We start from the raw sequence: 24,430 nt of genomic DNA, 5'->3' as shown, positions 1-24,430 counted from the left end.
GGTGACAATAATAAAGGTGTAATTACTAGAAGAAGACTTGCTGAATAAATTTGTTTAACTTCTAAGATTAAGCCTAAGAATGTTGATGAAGCATGCAAAGTTTAAAATTGGATTAAATCTATGAAAGAAGAATTGAATCAGACTGAGAAAAATAATACATGGATTCCTGGTCCTAGACCTAAGGATAAAAATGTAATTGGAACTAAATGGGTATTCCGGAATAAGTTCAATGCACAGGGTGAATTTTTTTGAAATAAAGCTTGACTTGTTTGTAAAGGTTATTCACATATGGAAGTAATTGATTATGTGGAGATTTTTTCTTTGGTGGCTACAATTGAAGCTGTTAGACTATTTCTTGTCTATGTTTCTCACAAAGATTTCAAGGTTTATCAGATGTATGTCAAATCAACATTTCTTAATGGAGAATTGGAAGAAGAAGTTTGCATTAAGAAACTAGATGGATTTTAGCTGACAAATGAAAAGGATATGGTTTTCCAATTAAAGAAAGCATTGTATGGATTAAAGCAAGCCCCTAGAGCCTAGTATGCTAGATTGGATAAGTATTTGATGCAACTTGGATTCAATAAAGGTAATGGTGACAGTAATGTTTATTTCAAGATTGATTAGAATAATATATTGATTGTTGAAGTTTGTGTTGATGACATTATCTTTGGAGGAAATGATTGCCTATGTAAGAAATTTTCTAAATAGATGCGGAATGAATTTGAAATATCTATGGTTGGTGAAATGAAATTATTTTTGGGATTGAAAATTACTCAGTTAGATAAAGGTATTTACATATCTCAGTCTAAGTATGTGAAGAAATTGTTGAAGAAATTTGGTTTTGAGGATTCTAAACCTGTTGGTACAACTATGGTGACTGGATGTAAGATCACAAAAGATGATGACTCTCCAAAAGCTAATCAAATCAAATATAAATCTATGATTGGTAGTTTATTGTATTTGACTGAGACTGGACCTGATATAATGAATGTTGTGTGCCATGTTGCTAGATTTTAAGTTGATCCTAAAGAATCTCATGTTACTTCTATAAAGAGGATATTCAAATATTTGGAAGGAACTATTTATTTTGGTTTGTGGTATCCTAAGAATGATGACTTTATTTTGAGTGCCTTAACAGATGTTGATTGGGAAGGTGATGTTGATGATTGGAGGATACTTACTACAGGTGGTGCATTATTTTGGGTAAGAAGTTGGTAATGGTATTGCTTTTGATTATAGGATAGTGAGGATTGGATGTTACAATCAAAGTGTCATATGTTGTGCCAAAAATCCTATGTATCATGCTCAAGCTAAAAATGTTGATGTTCAATATCACTTTGAGTGAGAGATGATTGAGAGTGGATAAGTCTTGATTGAAAAATTTGACACTTTGGATAATGTGGTAGACTTTCTCATGAACCCAGTGACCATGGATAAGTTCTATTGATCTAGGAAGGCCATGGGCCTCGATTATTGTACTTAATTTATTTTTTTGTATCTCTATGGGATAATTTACAATGTATGATGTCAAGTAGGATAATGTTAGGATTTAGGTACCACCAAACTTTAAATACTTTAATTTATTATTTTCTTAATATCTATTGTAATTTACCCATAGCAGGTTAAACTATTTAACCAATATTGGTGAAAGAGACCTTGTAAAAGAAAAATTACTTTTATCATTTGTCTTCCAGGAAAAGCACAAAATAGCAAGTTGACACCTTTTCAAAGCTTCTATTTTGAGGTGGTTGGACACTTGTAAGGGGTGGTTCTAATAGCACCTATGATATTAATGATAGTCATGACTGATATGTATGATAGAATCCTTACATAGATACCCATGTATTATAGATGCTTTATGGCGACTGTAAGAGCATTTGTAAGAGACTTTTTTGGGGTTTTATGACTCATTTCACAAAGATACACATGATTTTTAATAGGTGGTTCATTAGCCTATTGTTTGGTGATACCATGGTGGTATTCATCCTAACAAATCTCTATAAATTGGGGCCTTGAGCTAGAGTTATTCATTAAGTCCTGTTTAGTTTCCAGGATAACGAAGTGTAGCCAAACTTTTCGAAGGTCTACAAGAGAAGTGTATTTCTCTTGTAACCTTCGTTTGATTAATAATATAATTTCTTCTCTTTTTGTGGTGGATTTTTATCCTGAAAATGTTTCTCCATATAAATCTAGTATTTCATGTGTTATGGTTTTCTTCTTGTTTTAATTCTGCAATCACTTTGTTAAGGGTTTATCTTTAGTTTCGGATTTGCAATAATACTGAATTTAAAGTTCATATTGCAAGCTTTCTTCACCTTGTTTTACAACACTACTTACCAATATTTCAAATGTTTCCTAAAATTCTAGAATTGCTCAATATGGTTTGAGCAAGGTGGATTTGGGAAGTAAGTATACTTCCACATGTTAGCTTGCTATGCTCTAGCATGTTCTTAACACCAATAAATCTTCATTGTAAGAGCATGTAAAATTAAATATTTGTTTCAAATACCAAAGTTTTAAACACCTCATAGTCACAACAAAACTAGAATTTAAATGCTACACCATTTAGATTAGAGTATGGATTTAAGATTATTGTTATAAATGTATGATTGATTAAGATTCATACACAATAATAAATTTCTCATAATATAACCATCTTTAGTAATCATTCTAAATCTATTAAATGATCATAAAAGATTAAAGAACAATCTAATAAATTATTAGGAGAATATAACTCTTAAATTAAAATTATAGATATATATAATTGATTAAAGTTCATACACAATAGACTATTTTTCCATGACATGATCGTCTCAATCGAATCATTCTAGAACTATTGAATTGTAATAAATATTGAAGAATGACCTAATCTATGGTGATTAGATTGAAGAATGGCCTAATTCAGCGGCGATAAAGTCTCTACTTTGAAATGTAATGCCCACTTTACTACCATTTCTCTATCCGGTAGTTATAAAGTCGCCCGCAAAGAAGACGGGCCCGCATTACTGCATATTTGTTAGAAATCTATTTATACCCACAGCGACTTTGACGAGATATGTCGATTACATTTGATTTTGTAGATTCAAAATATATATATATTATTTCAACAATATTATTATTAAAAGTATATCATAATAATTAGACAATGCACTCAATTTCAGTAATATTACTATTAGAAATGCATCATACCAATTGAACAATACACTCGATTTCAACAATATTACTATTAGAAATGCGTCACAATGCAAGCCACCTACCAATTGGAAAATAGCCTTAGCCTATATAAGTGCATTAGCCTTGTGAAATTTGTACGCTTCTAAATCCTTCTGTCTTGTTATTATTACATCCAAAGGTCTCACCTTACAGCTAGTTTTGTTTGTGTATTTTGATTGAGTTTTTATAACCATCTGTGCTGTTGTATTCTGTTTTGAGGATTTGATGGCTGGTCTCAAGTTTAAAGTTACAAGGCAGGAAGCAGTCCTAGTGGCTCCTTCTTCGCCCACTCCTAAGGAACACCTCTATCTTTCCAACATTGATGATCAAGCGGGGTTGAGATTTCACATTCCTGTGGCCTTCTTTTATAAGCATAGCTTTCTGAAAGAGGACCAAGATCCTGCCAAAATCATAATAAAAGCACTGGCAAATGTTCTGGTGCATTACTATCCTCTTGCTGGAAGGCCGAGAGAGGCGGCCGCTGGGAAACTTACGGTGGAGTGTACAGGAGAAGGTGTTCTGTTCGTTGAAGCAGATGCAGATGTTACTCTCGCTGAGTTTGGAGATCTTCAGCCTCCTTTTCCTTGCTGGAATGAACTGCTGCACGACATTCTCACCCCACAGACTGTCATCAACTCTCCACTTCTTCTCATTCAGGTTTGTAAATCTTATTTTTCCTGTCTGATACTAGTATTATAAAAGTTATATTATGAATACTTAGATAAAAATTAACTAATTGTAAAGCAAGCTCAAATTTATTTTTAAAAATAAATTATTAAGTTAAATGTTTTAAAATATTTCAAATAAAAATAAAAATATGATTTCAAAATAATAATAATAATATTTCTTTTATTTATGGGTAAAGTAATTTTTTAAGTATTATAAATCTTATAAACATTTTATTAGATAAGTTTTAAAGAAATTTTAATAAAAAAATTGTTAAAGGAAAGAAAAATTGCTAAGGAGAAAATTAGATAGACATTTCTTTTGTGATGTTGTTGGAGGATATGGTATGAAATGAACAAGAATATTTAATATAATTTAATAGAGAACTCGTCTATTACTAATATAAACATTAAGTGCACTATGGATTTTCAAAAGAACAATATTTTATTTACTTTTTAGAATTTAAAGATTGAAACTACTAAATAAGAAAACTTAATTATTTGTTTTACTATAAAAAATGTGAAAACTATTTCAGGAGGGATATTGTTCTTATAGAAGAATTTTGTTTTATGGAGAGCATCTCATAGGAATGGGATTCCATCAATGCTGACTCCTTTGGGTTAACAATGATTTTTACAATGACCAAACTCAACTAATTAGTACCCATTTTTGCACATTATATTTTTATCTACTCAAGATCATTCTCTTGTTAAATCTCCTTGAATTCATTCTTTCAAATTATTGATTAAAGGAATTAAAACTCTTCTAGACATATTTGGTAGGGCCAACAAGAATTTTTAAGGTCATACATTAAGGGTAAGTTGAAATCATAGCTATCCAATTAAAATTGAGAGACTTTTTAGATTGTTAATTATGTCATTCATTCTAATATGGATCAACAAAATTAGGATTACATACTTGAAGTCATAGTAGAAAGATTTGAAATAGTATCTTAAAACACAATTAGTTAATTACAAACCCCTTAAGGAATATCAAAACCAATGGTTGACCAATTATGTCACTATCAACGTCTCTATTATTCTTTTGGTAGTTTCATCAATAGATGTAAACTATTTGGGTGGTCAATTCTAGCCTAAATTGGATTATATGACACATTATTAAGCAAGATTTTCCACTTAAATCTCATTTTTGTCATCTAGAAGTTTGTAATTATCATTTCCTTTTCTATGGACAGCTAAAGATCCTTGAGCATTTATATCCCAGGTGGTTTTGAATTAAATCTTAAGAAGCTTAGAGTTATATACATGATTTCTTAAAGAATCTCATGAAATATGGTTTTGTTGAATGATTGACCTTATCTAAGGTTGGCTTACTTAGAGCATGGAAATTCTCTTCAATATTTAGAAAAGATATAAATTGAATTATCTATTTAGGTCGATAGGAAAATAATAATTTTTCATTGTATTATGAAGCTAATATTTAGTTTAATTTTCTTATACATGTTAAGTATAAGATCATAATTTGGTGCTACTAATAGAGTTTCCTAATTTGTAGGCTGATGCTCTTTGTATAATTCCAAGAGTTCTAACTCATATATTCTCACTTATAGTTGTATGTGTGGTTGTGGTCAGTTTGTTAAATGAGATTATGAATCCCAATGTCAATGCTCTCAATTGCAAGTATCTATGGATTATGCTACTTGTAGTTAGTGATAATAATATTGGATACCTTTAATCTATTATCATGGATATGATGCTATTGTTTGGATGGGTTTTTTAAGGTTCCCTAACTTGGAGTTATAAATTTACCCTATTTATGCTCCAATAATTATTGAGAAAAATTAGGAGCTTGAGGGAAATTTTTGTGAACCATGATATTCCTCCTAGTAGTATTGATGTCACTACTTAATAACTCCTTTTTTTTCATGGATGGAATTAGGAGAGGGCTGATCTTATTAATAACTGCACCCCTTTCACCTTAGGAATAGAATTTGTGGCTCTTCTCTCTAGGTTATCTGAAACTTCAACAAATAGGGTGGGATTAGGAAGTGGAGCAAAGGGGTTAATAGTAGGCCTAGTAGTGGTGGTATGTTTAGATGAAAATTTTATCACTGCTAGATAAGCCTCTGGTGTAGGGGAAGGAAACTTTTTTCTTTGGAAATTCCCAAAGACTGGGAGATGGACACAAAAATATAGTAAAGGAAATTCATCATCGGACCATATATGAGGTAGGGTGATAAAGGGTCTCCCTATCTGATGCCTCTAGAAGATGAAAATTAACCTTAGATAATACCATTGACTAAAATAGAAAGTATGAGTGAGTAGAAATAGGCCTCCACCATCTTTAAAAGTTTATCTACAAAACCATATTTATGAATAACCCTAGAAAGGAAGGGCCATGACACCCTATCATAGGCTTTGAAATATCTACCTTCAAGAGAATATTCTTTTGTTATTCTAGTCTCCATAGCATGGAGAGATTCATGGACCACAAGAACAACATTAGTGATATGACGACCAAGAACAAAAACTTTTTGGTGTTCATGAATCTTAACTAGAAGTTCAAAAAGAACATGTATAAGGTATTGCAAAGACTTATAGGATTGATTGACATTTTGTTTGCCCCACTTTTCTCAGGAACCAACACAATATAGGTATTGTTGATCTCTTTGAGAGGACTCACTTGAGAAATAAATTCCCTTACAACCAATATGACATACTTCCTCATAATGTCATAGTATTCTTGAAAAGAGAAGAGGAAAAAATAATTTGGACCTAGATTTGAATGGGACTAGAGATAATACCACCACATTGAATTCCTCATCAGTAAAACAATGTTCCAGCTAATTATGATCTTTAGGGATTAAAAGATTTGAGATAACCTAGAGGAGCTTCTTTGAAATCTCATTAACACCTAGACCTAAGATAGGATAGTTGAGCATAGAGAAGAAGTAATTTTCTTCTTCCCTATGAATGTATTCCTCTCTTTAAAGAGGAGTACCATAAATTACAATGAACTCATTAATTTAATTCTTTTCTTATGCCTAATACTAGATTGGTGGAGGAACATAGTATTCTTGTCACCTTATTTCACCCATTGGATATAGGATATTTGCTTTCAAAAGAGATCCTCTTTCACAAAAATATTGTTAAGAGATTCCAAAAGATAATTTTTATCCTTATCTCTGTTAGGAGTAGACCCAAAATGTTCCATATTCTTTTGCAAATCTTGGGGTGGGGATTTCACATCTTTTTTTCTAGGTGAAAATATTACGAAAGGAATATTGACTCCATATTCTCAAGTTCTTCTTCAATAATTTTAGTTTGCAAGTTATATGAACATACCTATGCTCTTGAAATATTTCTTCACCATTGTGCTACCATATCTTTGAAGTTGGGACGATGAGATCACATGAGTTCAAACTAAAAAAGATAGAATAAATTAGGTCTATCCAAAACCTAGTGAAAGAGAATAGGATAGTGGTTTGAACCAAAATCAATCTTAGAGAAAAGATGACAAGAGATAAAAATATCCCAACAAGAGGAAAGTAATCATCTATCAGGATCAACTTGAATAAGACCATCACCTACCTTGGGTTGGACCAAGTGAAGTTTCTACAATCTAATTCGAAGTCAACCAACTTACCTTTGGATAAAAATTAATGAAGGTCTTGCATACTGTCTATGAAGTCAAGATTTTTTCCATTTTTTAGAGGGATATAGGGGGTATTACAATTTACCATTATAATATAGTTAGAGTTCTATAAAAAATTTGGTTAATAAAGAAGCAAATTCCAAAACATTATTTGAAGACCAAGTTGGTAGGCTTGTAGACATTAATGGAAATCCACTCCACTTTATAAGAACCATCCTCAAAGGAAAGTATTTGAATTATTTTTTCCCATCTCTTAAGTGTCCCATTAAGATTACTAGGTTTCCTCATAGTAGCCAAACATCCTAAACAACCATCAACACTCATAGCTATGGAATTTGAATACAGACAAATGAAGTTACACACCTTTTTTGGAGGCATCAAAAGTCATTTGTCTTTATTGACAAATAAAAATGTTTGGCTTCAACTCTTTAAATAAATTTTTAACCAAAATCTACTTATCGGATCCATTTAGTTCAAGAATGTTTTAAGTTAAGATAATCATGTATTTTGTTTTCGAGATCATAACTCCTCCAGGGTACTTTGTCTACCATTAGCCACAACTCTAGTTGCATTATTTTTCCTCACCTCTCTCGTAGACATCCATATATTTCCTATCATTCTTTAAGGAAGGACTCAAAAGAGACTACGAGGAGGAGGCTTATGTCAAGCAACTAATGGCGAGTTTCTTAGAAGTGAAATCTTCTTTTGTAAGAGTGTGAGGTGAAATGACCACCACATCACTAGATCCAAGGATTAGTTGTCCTATTAAGAAGGATATCAAGCACATAGAGGAGTGATGAGCCAAGGAGAAACCTTGGAGGCACTCACAAGATGCGAGAACTCTTTAAGGATATTTGGAGCCTCAACGGGAACAATATTAATAATAAGGAGTATCGAGGCTTTATCTTCAAGTCCTCTACTACCATGAAGATTAACTACCTCCTCCTCTAGGATATTCTTTAGAGAGATAACTATGTCCAAGGAGACTATGGGAGAAGAATATAGCAACCCATTTAGTGGGGACTCCTCAGTCAAGTTAAGAGCCAACAACAGTGATGACTCAAAACTCACCGACTTCAAAGGACCTACAAATTTTGTCTCTTCTTTCTTTGAAACTAGTTCCATAGGCTTAAAACTAGAGCCAAACACCCCAATAAATAAGGAAAATATTATCAACCCTTTGTCTTTCACATTGTGGGATACATCTTTTTTATCACCTTTGGGACAATGAATGTAGAGATTGCCTGCCAAAGAACAAAGCAAGAAAAAGGGAGTCGAGTTTTAAAATTCCATTAGCTAACTCCAAGAACCCAAGTAAGATTTCAATTCAATCAACAAAGATAATAATGAGGCAAGCACAATACTAGACAAAAATGTGCAAACACCAGTAAAGACCTTTGTTTGGTAATAAAATCTGAGGAAGTGAACTGCCCAAATGAGTTGGGAATACCAAGTATGATTTATTCATACCAAAATTCAAAAGCAAGCATGGGAGGTAGAACCATGTCAAAATGGCACTTGTCAGGCGAACCTTTGGGTTGAAACTTGGATGGAAGTTTTAGAAAAGAAGTGATGACTTCCCAAAGAACTAGAGCCTAGAAGAGAAAATATGAGTGATGTCTTCCTTGAGAGATAAAGAGAAACAAAACATAACTTTAGGAAGAGTTGAAATAAATAGAATACCCTTCATTAGCCACCTAGCTATCATCCTCTTTTGAACCACATAAATCTCTAGACATCTACCTAGAAACTTTCCCACCAGAGAGTTCTCCATCTACCGTAAAAAATGGTTCAAAGATTAGTCCTTTATATTTAAGCATGTGCCTTTGTTGGTATGATCAATTGAGACCCCATCCAAATAGTCATCGTTCAAAAGGTCCTTCCCACTTTTCTAAGGGTTGTTTCCATCTAATTCCACTAAGGAAGTCTAGGACCCACTACACTTTATCTTCGCATTGACATCCTTCATATCAAATGTAGAATGGGCCCCAAAGATGGACCCGCCTACACAAAGGAAAACACCTTTGATATGGATTTTAGGGAATAGGAGAAGAATTCCCATATTATAGTACTCATTCTGAGATAACATTTGCAAGGTTCCCGAATCTTTATCACTCATATGATCCTTCTCCTGCACCTTCTCCTGCACCTTCTCTCTTGCACCTATACCCAAAATCTACCACCCATTGCTTGTAGAGTGCATTTCAAACTTCCTACTTTTTGCAATCAACAAAATGGTTATAATAACACTATTTTGTTACTATTTCTTAGAAGTAAATTTATTTTGAATATTTAATTTTTTTTATTTAAAATTTGATTCATTTGATATAAAGTATAAAAATATCGTCATAATATTTTATTCCTTTTCTATGAATAGTAAATTATCATATTGTTAATTAATTAAAAATATTTTTAAATTATGAACAATTTAAAATGCAGGGTAAGTGCAAGAACATGAGTCCCACTTAGGGGGAAGTCCATACATTGGGAAACGTGCTACTAGGAATGGGGGCCTCTTTTTTAAAATGCGGACCTATTTAGCTTCGGGCCCCCAAGGAAAAATAAAATAGAACCTAAGGCGAAAAATAATAGGGCCCCATTGCTGTTCAAAATGGGGGCCCGCTATGTAAAAGAAATGGGCCCCTGTTTTCAAAAACACTTATCCACCTTTTTTTAGCCCTAGTTTCCTTATTCTTTTTGAATAGTTGCAGTGAAGAGGCAAGAAGAAGAATGGGCCCCTGTTTATAAAACAAGCCCCCATTTTCTGAAAATTGATCCCACAGCCGGCCTTTTAACTCAGGTTTAGGTCCACGATAGGCATGGAATGCCCAGACCTTAGACTTGGACCTGCAAATTCAAACTTGGATCAATCAAAGCACAAATAGAGACTTCTGCAATATTTTACATGCCTATTATTAGAGAATTTTTTCACGAAATTAAAACCCATTTCACATTATACTGTTTATATTTTGAATATGTAATTTTTTTAAAATTTTGATTATTTCCTCTATTTTTCATATAATTTATACTGAATCTGGTCCATAAACTAGAAATATCAACTAATTTTGTTTATTTAATAACTTTTTTTGTTTTTATGGTGTTTGAAAAAAAAATATATGTCATCAATCTACACAAATTTCTTATCTATTTAAAAAAAAATTCAAAAAATGATAAGTTTAGGTAAAATTATGTGGGCCGTACATGTCAATTTTTTAAAATGATAATTAGGGCAAAAAAAAAATAAAAATTCAAAAAACAAGTACAAAAAAATATGCTCATCAATATTGAGTGTGTTACAAATCATTTTCCAAGATGGTTTGAAAAAAAACTTTTATTTGTGTCAAAATGTGTGGGTCATACATGTGCATGGTATGATCCTGAAACGAGCATTTTTAAAAAGTTGTTTTTACAAATTTATTTTGAAAGTTAATTTCTATTTTGTTAGTAGCAAAATAAATTACATATTTGGAAAGTAGACTCAGAGGGCTATATTTTGTATTACCAACGTTTTCCAAGATTCAACCTCTAAGTGTTTCAAATTTTCATCTCAAATGTGACGAAATCCGAAAATCAAGGAAAAGACTTCCACTTTTCAACCAAAAAAATGGACTCAGCGTCTTGCACTGACCCTGCATATTGGCTCTACTATTTCTTTTCATTTAATCTTGTTTCTAAGTTGAAAACTTAGATAAACAATGGTAAATCGAAATGTATTTAAACTTCTACTCTTCCTCAAGTTGTTTAGTGATAATGAGTATATTATATCTTAAACCTTATTTTTAACTGGTATTGTGCTTAAATTTTGTATTACTGAATTGATAATTACAATTCATAGTATTTTTTCTCAAATCACTAATACGAGATACAATTTTCTCATGATTTTGTAGGTAACACGACTAAAATGTAAAGGCTTTATATTTGCCATGGTAGCAAATCACATCATAGCAGATGGGTTGGGACTAGCCCAATTTCTAAGAGCTCTTGGAGAAATAGCTATGGGAGTAGGTGACTTATCAATTTCACCAGTATGGAAAAGGGAAATCCTCAAGCCTCGCTTGAAACCCTCAATAAGCTTACCTCTCTATGAATATGAAGAAGTTCAACAAAAAAACATATCAATAGATGTAGATGAATTGAGCCACGCTTCTTGCTTCTTTGGGCCAAAGGAAATTGAGTACCTGAAAAGAGAAGCCGGCATGAAAACCTCAACTTTTGAAGCATTATCAGGGTTCCTATGGCGTCTAAGAACCAGAGCCCTCAACATGGCAACAGAGCAGGAGGTGCGGTTTATGTTCCCAATAGAAATCCGCTCTATATTTGAGCCCCACCTTCCACGTGGCTACTATGGCAATGCAATAGTCTTTGCCTGTGCCAAGACCACAGCTGGAATGTTATTAAACAATCCCTTGTCATATGCAGTAAATTTAATTATCAGAGCCAGAACAGTTGTTAATAATGAATACATACGATCGACAATAGACATGATGGAGGTCAAGGGGCATCCGCATTTCACTACGGTGGGGAGTTTTATTGTTTCTGATCTTACCAAGCTTCGAATTAGAGATGTGGATTTTGGGTGGGGGAAAGCAGTTTATGGTGGACTTGCCATAGGTGGTGTGGGAGCTATACCAGGCATTATTACCTGGTTTATTCCTTATCAAAATAACAAAGGAGTTGAAGGAAAAGTGGTTCCGATTTGTTTGCCCTCTGATGCCATGCAAAAATTTCAACTAGAATTAGCAAAGGCCATGGGGAAGGAAGCTCCCCCTTTTATACGGTCTCTCATATGAAAATCTACACCTAGTATAGTATAGTTCAACCTGTATGATCTGCAAAATAATACTTCTATTTTAAATTATGGCTATAAGAAACTATAAATAAGTTTCTATATCTATGCTTTCATTTAGAGTATTTACTATGGAATAATATGTTCTTGTTTAAATAAAAGATGTAATGATATTTTGAATAATGGAATGAATGGGGAGATCATGTGGCACTATATATGGTTGACCATTCAACCATTCTTGATTTATGTTTTATTTATTATCTATTTCTGTTATTTTTAGTTTTTATTAAAATTAAATTTATAGTTAAGATAAGTAATTTTATTTTAGAACAAATTTTTTTTTACAAATAATATTGAATAATACTATTTTATAAATGATGAGAAACATGTAATTAATGAAAAAATTAAGCAACCATTGGTTGATTTTATACATTCAATAACATTGTAATACATTGGAAAGACTTAAACTTTCTAAAGTATCTTTTACTTTTGTGAAGTTTCTTATCTTCAATTAGGTGTATAAATGCTAAAAACTTAAATTTATTAGTGCATTCTTTATGATTCATTCAACTTGATGATCAAAATACGGTTCACGTAACTACACAAAATAACTTTAAAGGCAAGTGGATGAATTAAATATAAGCATAACTATATAATCCATTCAAGGGGGTCCTATGTAGCCATTTAGATATTTTGTTTAGCATCTAGGATCATATTTTTTAACTAGATTTTAATTTTTGTATATTAATAAATATCAAGTATAGGGGAACACAAAATATATATTTTTTTAAAATGTTACAAGTTTATGATTAAATTATACTTGCATATCAAAAACATACTTTTTATCTATGATCTTTTTATAAATTGCACACCATGAATACTTGATTATTTAAGAGAAAGTTTAAATTATACAAAAACAAAAACTACAAAAAAACATAAATAGTTAAATAAAACCATGATAGTGATAACATTCAGAATGTTTTCTTAGATTACCCCATTCATAAGATATATTTTTTCATTATTGAATAATTATCACTAGCAATTAGAAGCCACTCTCATTAAATTTTCTCCTTAAATTATTGCATCACTAAAAACTCAAAACTAAGGATAAATTGAATGAATTATATGAATATAAATAACATCATCTTTATAGTCATCTAGAATTTATTTCATCATAATTGTAGTCTAGGAAGCAATATTTCTATGAAGTATTTTTTCATGCACTATTCGACATCACATTTTAGCTTACATGTTTAAAATAAGAACTTCCAAAAAAGACATGATGTGCATCCAATTTTGTGTGGACTAAAAATGGACTTCCTTGACTTATTTCATTAATGATTCATTACCAATTTAGCACATGTTGTGATGACTCTTGTAAAGGTGAAGTTTTTCCTTACACCAATTTATTATATTTCAAAAAAGTAGAATCATCATTAAATTCATATTGTGATATTGTTTAAGATGTATTATTGGTGAATTAATGAGTTTTTAAGAAAATGAAATGTAGCCTCTCTTTATGGTGAAAATGGAAACAACAATATTGAAAGACTAAATGAATTCAACCACAAAACCTTAGCCTAACAACAACAAAGATTCACCATAACATATGAAGATTACCTAAGACAATGCAAATCAAATGAAATCACAGAGATTATACCATCACATGTCCAATAGGGTTTGGATCTCCATTCTTCCTATCTCCATTGATCTTGCTTGATATATTTGCTCTCAACTTTTATGTGTGCAGAAGAGCTCAACAAAGAACAGAAATGTGGTTGCAAGTAGGCTTGATCACATATGAAAGTTTGAAAGCCTCGTTGGGGAGTCTACTGATTAGATTGATTAGAATGCGTAGTTGAATTGAATAGAATGATTAGGATTGATAATGAAGGAAGCATCTCCTTATATAGAAGACACTATAAGAAATGGAGGGATAATATTGAGAGGTGTAAAAGATAAATGGTCGGCTAGGATTAGAGGGTAGGTAGAGAAAATAATAAAATAATGAGAGTGCACGTAGTGTAGGAATTAAGAGATGAATGACATGTGTCATAGGTAGAAAAGGTTAATGAATTAATTAAAATAAATAAAATAGAGGAAGTGGGATCAATTAAATAAATAAGATATTTATTTAATTTAGGATAAAAGATAATTTAAATAAATAAAAGTATTTATTTAAATGAGAAATAAGGCTAGAAGAGGATAAATGAATTAATTAAATAAATAAAGATTTATTTAATTAATAGAAGAATTAGGCTAAAATAATTAAATAAATAAAGATATTTATTTAATTAGACATGACAATTTTAGGTGTCTACATTTTGCCCCTCTTTGAGAAATGCAACGTGTCGTGTTGTTTCAAAGAAGATAAGATAAACTGATACAAAGTTGCCCCAAGATGGGAATGATATACCCCCTCGAGAGATTGGATGAAAATATCTAAAGGGATCATAGACAATCTCTTGATAAGAAAGAAAGGGTAGAATGGACTAACCAGATAGGATAGAGTGACAGAGTCATGGGATAAAGATGACTGACATGAGAGACTAGGGCTAGGGTAGTCTATAAGATAGACTATGAGAGAAAACATCCTCATTGTCATCCACATATCCAAGAGATCAGAGTGCAGAGAGAGCAGAGAGCAGTCAACAATGATGGCATTGGTTCACAGATTTGATCGCGTTTGCTGATATTAGAGGCCAGTAGATGGAGGAGAGTCAGTGAGTACCACAAAACCTCCTTGTACTTTGTTGCATTAATTTTTATCATAAATGCATGCTAGGTAGGGCAATAAATGCACTATAGGTAGGTTGCAAAAAAATGTCAAGTTGGGCAAAAAATGCTAAGGCGTGTCTGCATTGGTGTCAGGCGTGTCTAGGTAGGCTAGGCACATTTATGTTTGTGCCAGGCACATCTATGTCAAATGCAAGAGCGTTTATGTCTTCAAGGAAAAATTGGCAGTTCTATGATAAACATATGTTGTTGATTGGATAAGCTGCTGAAAGGATACACTCAAGCAGGTCGTCTAGGGAGGACTAGGATAGTAGATAGGGCTGGGATTGACAATTATGTGATAGCACATACATTGCCAATCAAGAAACTACTCAAGAGGATACACTCAAGCAGAGCCTTAGGATAGGATAGAGCAAGGCACTTTGTGATAAACAAGGAGTACCATAGAAATTGACAATTATGTGATAGAACATACGTTGCCAATTGGATAAGCCTGGAATTGACAATTCTGTGATAGAACATACGTTGATAATTGGATAAGCTACTCAAGAGGATTCACTCAAGTAGGCTCCCTAAAGATAGGATAAAAGGAGCACTTTGTGATGAACATGGAATGCTACTAGGATAGAAAGCAACACTTTTTGATGAATAGCGAGTACTACTGGATAAGAAGCAACACTTTGTGATGAACATGGAGTACCACTAGGATAAGAAGGAGCACTTTGTGATGAATAGGGAGTACCACTAGGATAAGAAGCAACACTTTGTGATGAATAGGGAATGCCACTAGGATTGACACAGTTGATTTTCTTGACTGTAGGAGGACCTACCGATGCTAGAGTCACGAGAGAGGTTCCCTTTGACTCAGAGTTTACAACCAGATCTGACATTCGAGGATAGAGCAGTAGTTGAGGTCATGAGACTACGATATATTATGTATGTTCCTGAGTTTCGGGTGAACATGGGATTGCTGACTGCATTAGCTGAAAGATGGCACTTAGAGACTTGCACATTTCATTTGTTGATGGGTGAGATGACAGTCACCTTGGAGGATGTGTATAGGATACTATGGATACCGATCCATGGGGAGTTGTTCCTTATGATTGAGAGGGAGACAGGGATGCATTGAGATGAGTGTTTCAGGATCCAGTACTGGAGATGAGGGTTGAACATGTGGCTCAGGACACCATGAAAGCTATAGGATTGGCGCTAGCGGCGGTGCTAGCAGGAGTGATCAATGGGTTCCTCTATCCAGACAGGGTGACATGAGGGTTGGCAGTGGGATGGGGAGGACACTTGAGACATTGGTGACTGAGCACACTAGGTTTGCATGGGGGCCATGTCTACTGACACACTTGTATTATGAGCTGCATCAGTTTGTGTATTGCAGATCAGTAGGATTGGGATGTGGAGTGACCTTGTTGCAGGTATGGGCATATGAGCATCAGCCAGTTACATGACTGATACATTTCAGAGGTAGAGGACATGGGCGTAGCTATGTTCATTTGTATGATATGATTATGTCACAACCACGGATTGGGAGACTAGAGTATTGGCATCAGGTTATGGATCCCTTACCAAGAGTGTGAGGAGTGGGAGGATGATGCAGTGGAGCTATCATATGTATTCTGGAGTAGGTACCTAATTGAGCAAACTCCATATGTTATTGAGTGACATTTGATTGACAGGGTGTGCAGGCAGTTTAATAGGATACAACAGATGCCATGGGGTTTAGGGATGTATAAATGGACAGTGAGGGATCAGGTGCATTTGGGTCCACTATTGTCATATGATCAAGTAGTGACACAACTACAGAAGATGGTTCCCATGCCTCAGGACATATGGGAAAATGTAGAGGATGCAGGGATGGATGCAAAGTAAACTGCATATTGGGCAGAGCATCCATTTCCATGGCTGATGGATCCAAGGGAGCTGATAGATGGAGATGGTGGAGGTGATGGGGATGATAGTAGGGATGGTGGAGGTAGAAGCCGATGGCGAAGGCGGGGCACAATGGTAGAGAGGATAGTGGCTCTGAGGAGAGAGGGCAGTGAGGAGAGATGGGCTCATGTAGTGAGGGGTAAAGGTGGATTTCCATTACAGGTGCCAGCAACATAGGTTCCTAGATAGGCATAGGGACGGGGACAGGGACAGGAGCAGCCATAGGGACAGGATGAGGGGAGAGAGGAGGAGGATGAGCTATTATCCTTGAGGGAGATCTACCAGGGATAGGTAGATGAGATCTAGGATGTGGAGAGGGAGACAGCTAGGCTTAGGAGATAGTTGAGGGACACTGAGTGGGAGAGGGATCAGGCTATATAGAGGCTGAGACAACACTGAGGGCAAGAAGGTAGGCAACAAAGGACACATGGGGTAGATACACCTATGTTCTTCGAGCAAGGGAGGAGATAAGCTACTGGAGAGACCTATACTATGGAGCGGTTGCACCAGATCAGCCAACTAGGAGCTTCCGAAGACCATCATGGACTGCGACGACCTCTAGAGGGAGAGACAAGAGACAAACATCTAGTGGTGGGGTCATGGGTCCTCCACCACCACCAGATAGAGGGGGCAGGAGTGATGATCCTCGGGCGGGTCCTTCCAGGGCTCAGACTCCATCGAGGCCAGCTGGCTCCAAGGGAGGGAGTTCACCATAGCCTTAGAGGGCTCCCTATGTATTAGTTTTTGTACCATTTTGTATGATAATGTAGACAGCTTCGGGTGATTGTAGCCATATGTGTTTTGACATCATTGTATCATGACACTTATGATTTTGATATATATATATATATATATATATGAGATGATTCATCCTTATGGAAGCTATATGCATGTGTAGCTATGTGATGTTGCTTCTATGTGATACTTGTTTCTTATGATATGAATGCAAGTATGTACATGATGAAATGTAATATTTTTGTTCTTTTATGTTTAATATGCTATGCAAATGTGAATGTGAATGTATGAAATGCAGATGAATATGATGAGGATGTAAAATGTTCTAACATGTATTGTGTGTAGGCTGTGATGCAATTGTGATATTTATATGTATGTATGAAATACGAATATGCTAATATATGATGATGCAGGTGCAAACGATATGAAATTCAAATATTTTTGGTGTGTCATTATACTGAGTCGTGTGATAGTGGGCTACATGGACTCGGCAAGAATGATGGAGGTCAGTCAAGAAAGGGGGATGGAAGATAGAAGATATGAAAGTGAAAGATCCTCTTGTGCGTTATCATCATTGAGCTTTATTATGGCAAATATGTTATGACAATCCAAACATAGGCTTTATCCAAAAAGTCATTGTACCCATTTGCATGGAGATCAGACAGTCCCAAACAAGGAATGCCCTAGTTCATACTAGACTCACAGCATCCTCATATCCTTGGACAAGTCATAGCATTACTAAGAGACAATCCATAGAGAACAAAGGAAAATAGGTGACGATACCCCATCCTTGCCTTTCAAGTCAAAGACATCTTGGAGATAAAATCTCTAGTCAAAGACATCCTCAAAAAGATAAAAGACATGTCACCAGAAAGATAAAATCAAAAGAAAATTAAGACTAGACACCAACATCCACTGTAGTCCTCAGGTTTAGTGTCTCTTGTCACTTGTATAGGTCTATTTGATTGTGGTCACAATGTTTACTTTCACAAAAGGATAGATAGCACTGGACCATAATGTTGTCTGAGTCTATTGAAATATTTTATTTGTTGAAGCCCATTGTTGCTTATGTGTCTCATCTAAAACTAATTGAATCCATGCAACTGATACTTTATTGTGGAGAATACAAAACATTATTGTAGATTGGCGAAGCAAATGTTGCCTTTTTGTGGATTGTGCACGGATAGACTGTAGAAAATTGGAAGAAACTGTACTCCTTGAAACATGTGATGCACTTAGTTCTACACCCATCACTAGACGTAGGATTTGCCTTAGACATAGATAGGAGCTGATTTATTATGGATGGAAAGGGGTGAAAAGGAAGGATTATTATGAATGGCTAACCAATCTTAGGAAGATCAATAAGAAGCCATGATGGGAATGGGTAAGTTTATTATGAATGGATAGGCTATGAGTGTGTGCAAAGTGAAAGGATGAGATTGAATCCTGAAGGAGGGAGGAGCAATATCTCTACACATAGCACCAGTGACCCGGTTTTCACCATGGTACTTGCCCAGGGCGCCATCGAAGTGGTTTTCACCGTTGGACAAATTTATTTCTCTTTACCTTTTTTTTTTGTGTGTGTCAAAAGGCCCCTGTTTGCCAAGTTTTCACCAAGTAACAATTTTTTTTATTTTTATGATTCTTTTTTGTCTTTTTATTTTTATGATTTTTCTGTATTTTTGATCATTTTTTTGATTTTTTTTTTTTTTTTGAGTTTTATTTTGTATTTTTGAATTAGGATAATCTGAAGAGCTACGTGTAAAACCTACGAAGGTGCATGTTGTTGATAGGATCCTTCAAAGGTTTTCCCTCTGTGGTTGAGATCTGATATACACCGGATCCATAGGTTGATGTAATGATGTAAGGACCAAGCCAGTTTGGTTAGAATTTGCCCTTCTTCTCTCTATCTTGCTGATTCTTAGGATTTTCTTTTAGAACTAAGTCACCTACCTCAAATGTGCAAGGCTTTACCTTGTGATTGTAACTGTGACATTCCTTGATTGAATGATATGTAGCTCGAGCGACTATCTTTCTTGATAAAGGAATTAGCATAGAATTACTAGTGTGTGGACTATAGAGGCCCGTATGCATGTCAACTGAAGAAGTTTGGGCATCCCTGATAACAAAGTCCTTCGAGGAAGCTCCATTAAAGGTCCATGATGTATCACTAGAAGGGAATGGATGTGCGAAACAAGTGGATAAGTGATGAAGGATTATAATTATGAAAAGAAGTGAAAGTAGGATAGCATGATGGAGGCTTAGGATCAACAAGTATGCTTTTTGACTTAAAATTGTAGACCTTTTTCCCCTAGTTATTTTGATATTAGGGGAGATCATCTCTTGCTCTTTTTCTTTCATAGGGTTTTTATCCTTGACCTTGATTTTTTCAGAGTCCAATAGCTTTTGATTTTGATTTGGACTAAAGGACTTCTCTTTATTTTTTACTTTTAGATTTTTCTTTTAATAGCTTGATTTTTGATCTCCAATGAGTAAGGTCTTTTGTAATTCTTGTTGATCCAAGTTTGGGAGAGGAGTGGAAATGGAATGAACAGATGGAATGGTAAGGCTATGTGAGTTCCCAAGAGTGCTAGCAATACACTCAATATATTCTTCACTAGAACCACTCTTAGGACTATTGATATCAAGAGTTGCTTGCACCACTAGAGGAGATTTGCATTCAGACTTAGTAGCCACAACACTAGGTGGTCCACACCCAATTCCTTGGCATTGCAAATTGTTTGTAGGTTGTTCTTGTTGACTGAATGTGTTAGAAGATAGTGGGAGTTGATCAACATGAAAGATATACTCACCACATCCCATGTCTTTAATCTTGAACCTTTTTTTGATCTCTGCTTGTTTTGATGTAGAAGCTTTCAAGGATTCTGGATCAACATATGTTGAAGATGGAACAAATTTTTGATTGACTGGGATTGTTATTTCTGATCTAGGTCACAGATTGTTGCAATATATGAATGGATTTGGATCAACTTTGATGGTCACTTCTACTCCATTGTGTGGGAACTTGATACATCGATGATATGTTGAGGGAACAACTCTCATTTCATGAATCCATGGGCATCCCAAGAGTATGTTGTATGTGAGATCTAGATCAAGGACTTGACAAACCACATCCTTCGTAACTGGCCCAACTCTGAGAGGCAAGGTGATTGTGCCTTTGGATGAATGCTCTTCATCATTATATGCCTTGATGGTAATTTTGTTTGTAGAAATCATAGCTTTGTCTGAATATCCCAATTGTATTAATGTGTTCAAAGGACATATATTGAGACTAGCTCCTCCATCTATCGAGACTCATTTTATTTGATGTTTGTGTAGGAAGGCTTCAATGTGTAAAGGTGCATTATGTGGCTGGGTTACAGATGCGTCATCAACTTCTGTAAATGTAAGGGAATGTGGAATGGAAAGACATCCCATGTTTGCTTGAAATTGATCCACATTCAGATCAGTGGGGACGAAAGTGTCTCTCAAAGTTTTGTCAAGAATTACTTTATGTGTAGGGGATATGCGTAATAGTTCAAGGATGGAGATAAGCATGGGTGTCTTCCCTAACTGTTCTACAAGGTCATACACAGGTTTAGTTGATGAGGAAGTGGCGGTTTTAGCTAGAGCACCTTGCAAAGTAACCTTACCTCGACGAGTTGTAACAATACATTTAGAGGTAGGTTTAGAAGAAGATCCAATTCCTTTTAGGACAATTTTAGATCCTTTGGTAGAATTTTCAGGCATTTTGTCCTTGATGATAATGGTAGAGACATAATTGTCCATTGAAATGTGATTAATAGTTGAATCATAGTTATAAGATGCTCTGGTATAGTTGGTCTTCTCATCTATGGCTTTGGCTTTTCCCTTGTCATGTTTTGGGAATGGTTCTTTAAAAATTTCATGTTCTTGGTTAGATGAGTGTCCTTCGATCTTGATGTCTCCTCTATCAATAAGATCTTGTCTAATGTTCTTCAGTCGATGACAATTTCCTATTTTATGGCCTTTTCTCTTGTGATATTTACAGTATTCATTGTCATTCCACCAATTTGTTTTGACCTTTGGCTCATATGGAGGCATATCTGGAATTGTTATTATTTTGTTTGCCACTAGATTCTTGAAAGCTGACTCAAGTGGTTCTTCCAATGGGGTGTATTTCCTTTGTGGTTTGGAAGTTGTTTGAGTATTCACTTGATTGTTTATAGAGCTTGATCCAGAAAAAATGATTTTGGGTCACACCGTATTGGCATCAACAACACCATCGTTGACTGTGTTCTTGTTTTTATTCCAAAACCTTAGCTTATCTTTTCCTTTAAAGCCCTCTTTGTTTTCTTTGAATATCTTAATTACTCCTTGTTCAATTAGGACCTTCTCTGTTGCTAATCCTTTTTCAATGATGTCCTTGAAGGTGGACATACAAGCTTTTCTCAAGTCATAACCAATGTCTTTGTTGACATTATGGGTGAACATCTCTACCATTTGTTTTTGTGGAATTTCACAAGAGCATCCACTGGCTAGATTTCTCCATCTTTGTAAAAATGATGAAAAAGATTCTCCATCCTTTTGTTTGGTGTTGCACAAAGTATTGATTGATATGTCTGTCTCTATGTTGTATGAGAAATGTTGGATAAAAGCCTTTGCTAAATCAGCCCATGACTTAATTCCAGGTGGGAGTTGGGAGAACCATTCCATAGCTTGATCACCTAAGCTCTGTTGGAATAATCTCATCAAATATGTCTCTTCTACTGCTACCTCAATGAAATCTGTGAGAAACTGTCTTATATGTGCCTTAGGATCCCCTTTTCCTCTATACTTATCAAACTTAGGTGTCACAAAATGTGTAGGAAAAGGAGGCATTGGAATGCTCTTTTCAAATGGATGGGGACATATGTCTCTCATTGTGTAAGATGGCTTCAGTGTATTTATGTCCTCCATTTTCTTTTTAAAGTCCTTAATTTGTTGTTCCAAATTGTTCTTAGGTGGATACCGACTTCTTGGACCATACCCCATACCCGAGCAACTGGGTGGAGGAGGAGCATGCTGCATATATGGATGATATTGATCATACACATTTTCATATGGAGGCTCAGGTCTATAGTGATGCTGCGTATAGGGACCACTTGGTATAGAGTCATGATGAGGAATGGAATATTTATTTTGTCCATGTATACCATACTCTACAAGCATGTCATGAGTTTGTTCTAGCATGTTGCCCCCAAATTTGACGCGGGGTTTCCTTGTGTCCAGATTTTGAGCATGCCTTTGGATATCCAATTGCTTTTGCTGTTGGCCCTTAGCACTGGTATGTGATTGAGTATATTTTTCTGCATAAGACTTCCATAATGGTCTGTGAAGGTGAGTATCATATGCTTGACCATGTGTATGTCGGACCTTATGTTTTTGAAACAAAGATGATAGTGATTTAGGCACCATATGTGGTCCTCTATTGCCTCCACTATTAGGCCTCCTTTGATACATGTTGAGGTGAGGTTGTTGCAAAGGTCAATGTTCCATTATTTGAAACATGTCAAAATCATGAGGAATCTTGGCTCCACTTTGCCCCATTACTTGTAAGAAATATTGTCTATCTCTCCTCATTATTTCCTCCACCAATCGATTAAAACGAGGATCCATAATGGAGTCTTCCACTTTTGTTGAATGTATGGAAAAGTTGTCCATATTGTCATTGTGTGTATCATTTTTGTTTGTAGTGTCCATGTTCTCAACATTTGGAATGTTTCTATAGGCATCCATGTCAGGTAATGTAGTATGATCGGAATTGAAAAAGACATCATTGTCATACTCATAGGTACTCATGTTTGTGGACTCTTGAGCCTCTTTAGCTTCTCTCCTAGATTTTTGGGAATGGGTTTCAACCATGAACTAGGTCTTGACCAAGATGTGTGAGACTAGATGAAAATGGAAAGAGTATGGAAGACCAAAAGTTTGGATGGAATGTAAAAAAATCTGAGGTTTACTTGCAATGTCCAAAGTATAAGACCAAGTATGTATGTAGTAGAGTAGGTGTAGCTTCCAAAGAGATGATAGTTTCTCTTGATGAGGTAAGCTGACCTTGACTCTAAGTAAGACCAAATGAGACCCAAAGGTGATAGACCTTGATGAGGAACCACTTAGCAAAATATTATTGTATGTAGTATGTTGACAAAGCAAGATGAGGACAAGAAAGTGACCTTTTGACTCAAGTTTTAGACAAATGTGAATGTAATGCAAGGTGTAAAGCAATGATGAACTTTGTGAGACCCAAAGGTAGGTTGAATGCTAGATGAAAATCTAGAGAAATAACTTAGGAAGCTCAAGAATTCTGAAACTGATTGCTCTTGTTTGTTGGACTATAAATTTTTCCAATTTGTGAAGTTTGTGGTGACCAAATCTGAATTTGTTTGACTATTTTTTTTGTGACAAGAGGACACAATGTTGATGAAGACTCAATGTTTGTAAGTGTTTAGACTCGAAATGAATCAAAGAAAAGTGTGTTGTTTCATGTAAAAAAGTTTTGCATACACTTGAAGACACAAAATACACAATGTTTTGACGTTTGATCTTGAATGTTTCAATTTTTAAAATAATACAAGCACAATTCTTATGGTTGGCTAGGACAATAGTTGTTGATCCCACATGGAGTTTCCCCCGAGGCTATGCTATTCAGAGCGGATACTTAGATGCTTGACACCACTGGCTCCACCCTTGGCACTCACTACTCTAGGGTAGCCA

General features: G+C 34.9%; 1 protein-coding gene across 1 annotated transcript; it reads left to right on the top strand.

The window, feature by feature from the left end:
• The first annotated feature begins 3,290 nt into the window (after positions 1-3,290).
• Positions 3,291-12,473, top strand: LOC131036028 (benzyl alcohol O-benzoyltransferase-like). Its single transcript, XM_057967822.2, has 2 exons — positions 3,291-3,873; positions 11,385-12,473. The coding sequence occupies exons 1-2, from the start codon at positions 3,442-3,444 to the stop codon at positions 12,285-12,287; spliced, it is 1,335 nt and encodes a 444-aa protein (XP_057823805.1). The 5' UTR covers positions 3,291-3,441; the 3' UTR covers positions 12,288-12,473.
• The last annotated feature ends 11,957 nt before the right edge of the window (positions 12,474-24,430 follow it).

This window comes from Cryptomeria japonica, chromosome 3, assembly GCF_030272615.1.
Source record: "Cryptomeria japonica chromosome 3, Sugi_1.0, whole genome shotgun sequence".
Lineage (NCBI taxonomy): Eukaryota > Viridiplantae > Streptophyta > Pinopsida > Cupressales > Cupressaceae > Cryptomeria > Cryptomeria japonica.
This window is presented reverse-complemented; position numbering and strand designations above follow the sequence as displayed.

Coding starts and splice junctions, on each gene's coding strand:
- LOC131036028 (XM_057967822.2), top strand. CDS start 3,442: ATGGCTGGTCTCAAGTTTAAAGTTACAAGGCAGGAAGCAGTCCTAGTG. Junction 3,874..11,384: donor CTCCACTTCTTCTCATTCAG/GTTTGTAAATCT, acceptor ATGATTTTGTAG/GTAACACGACTAAAATGTAA.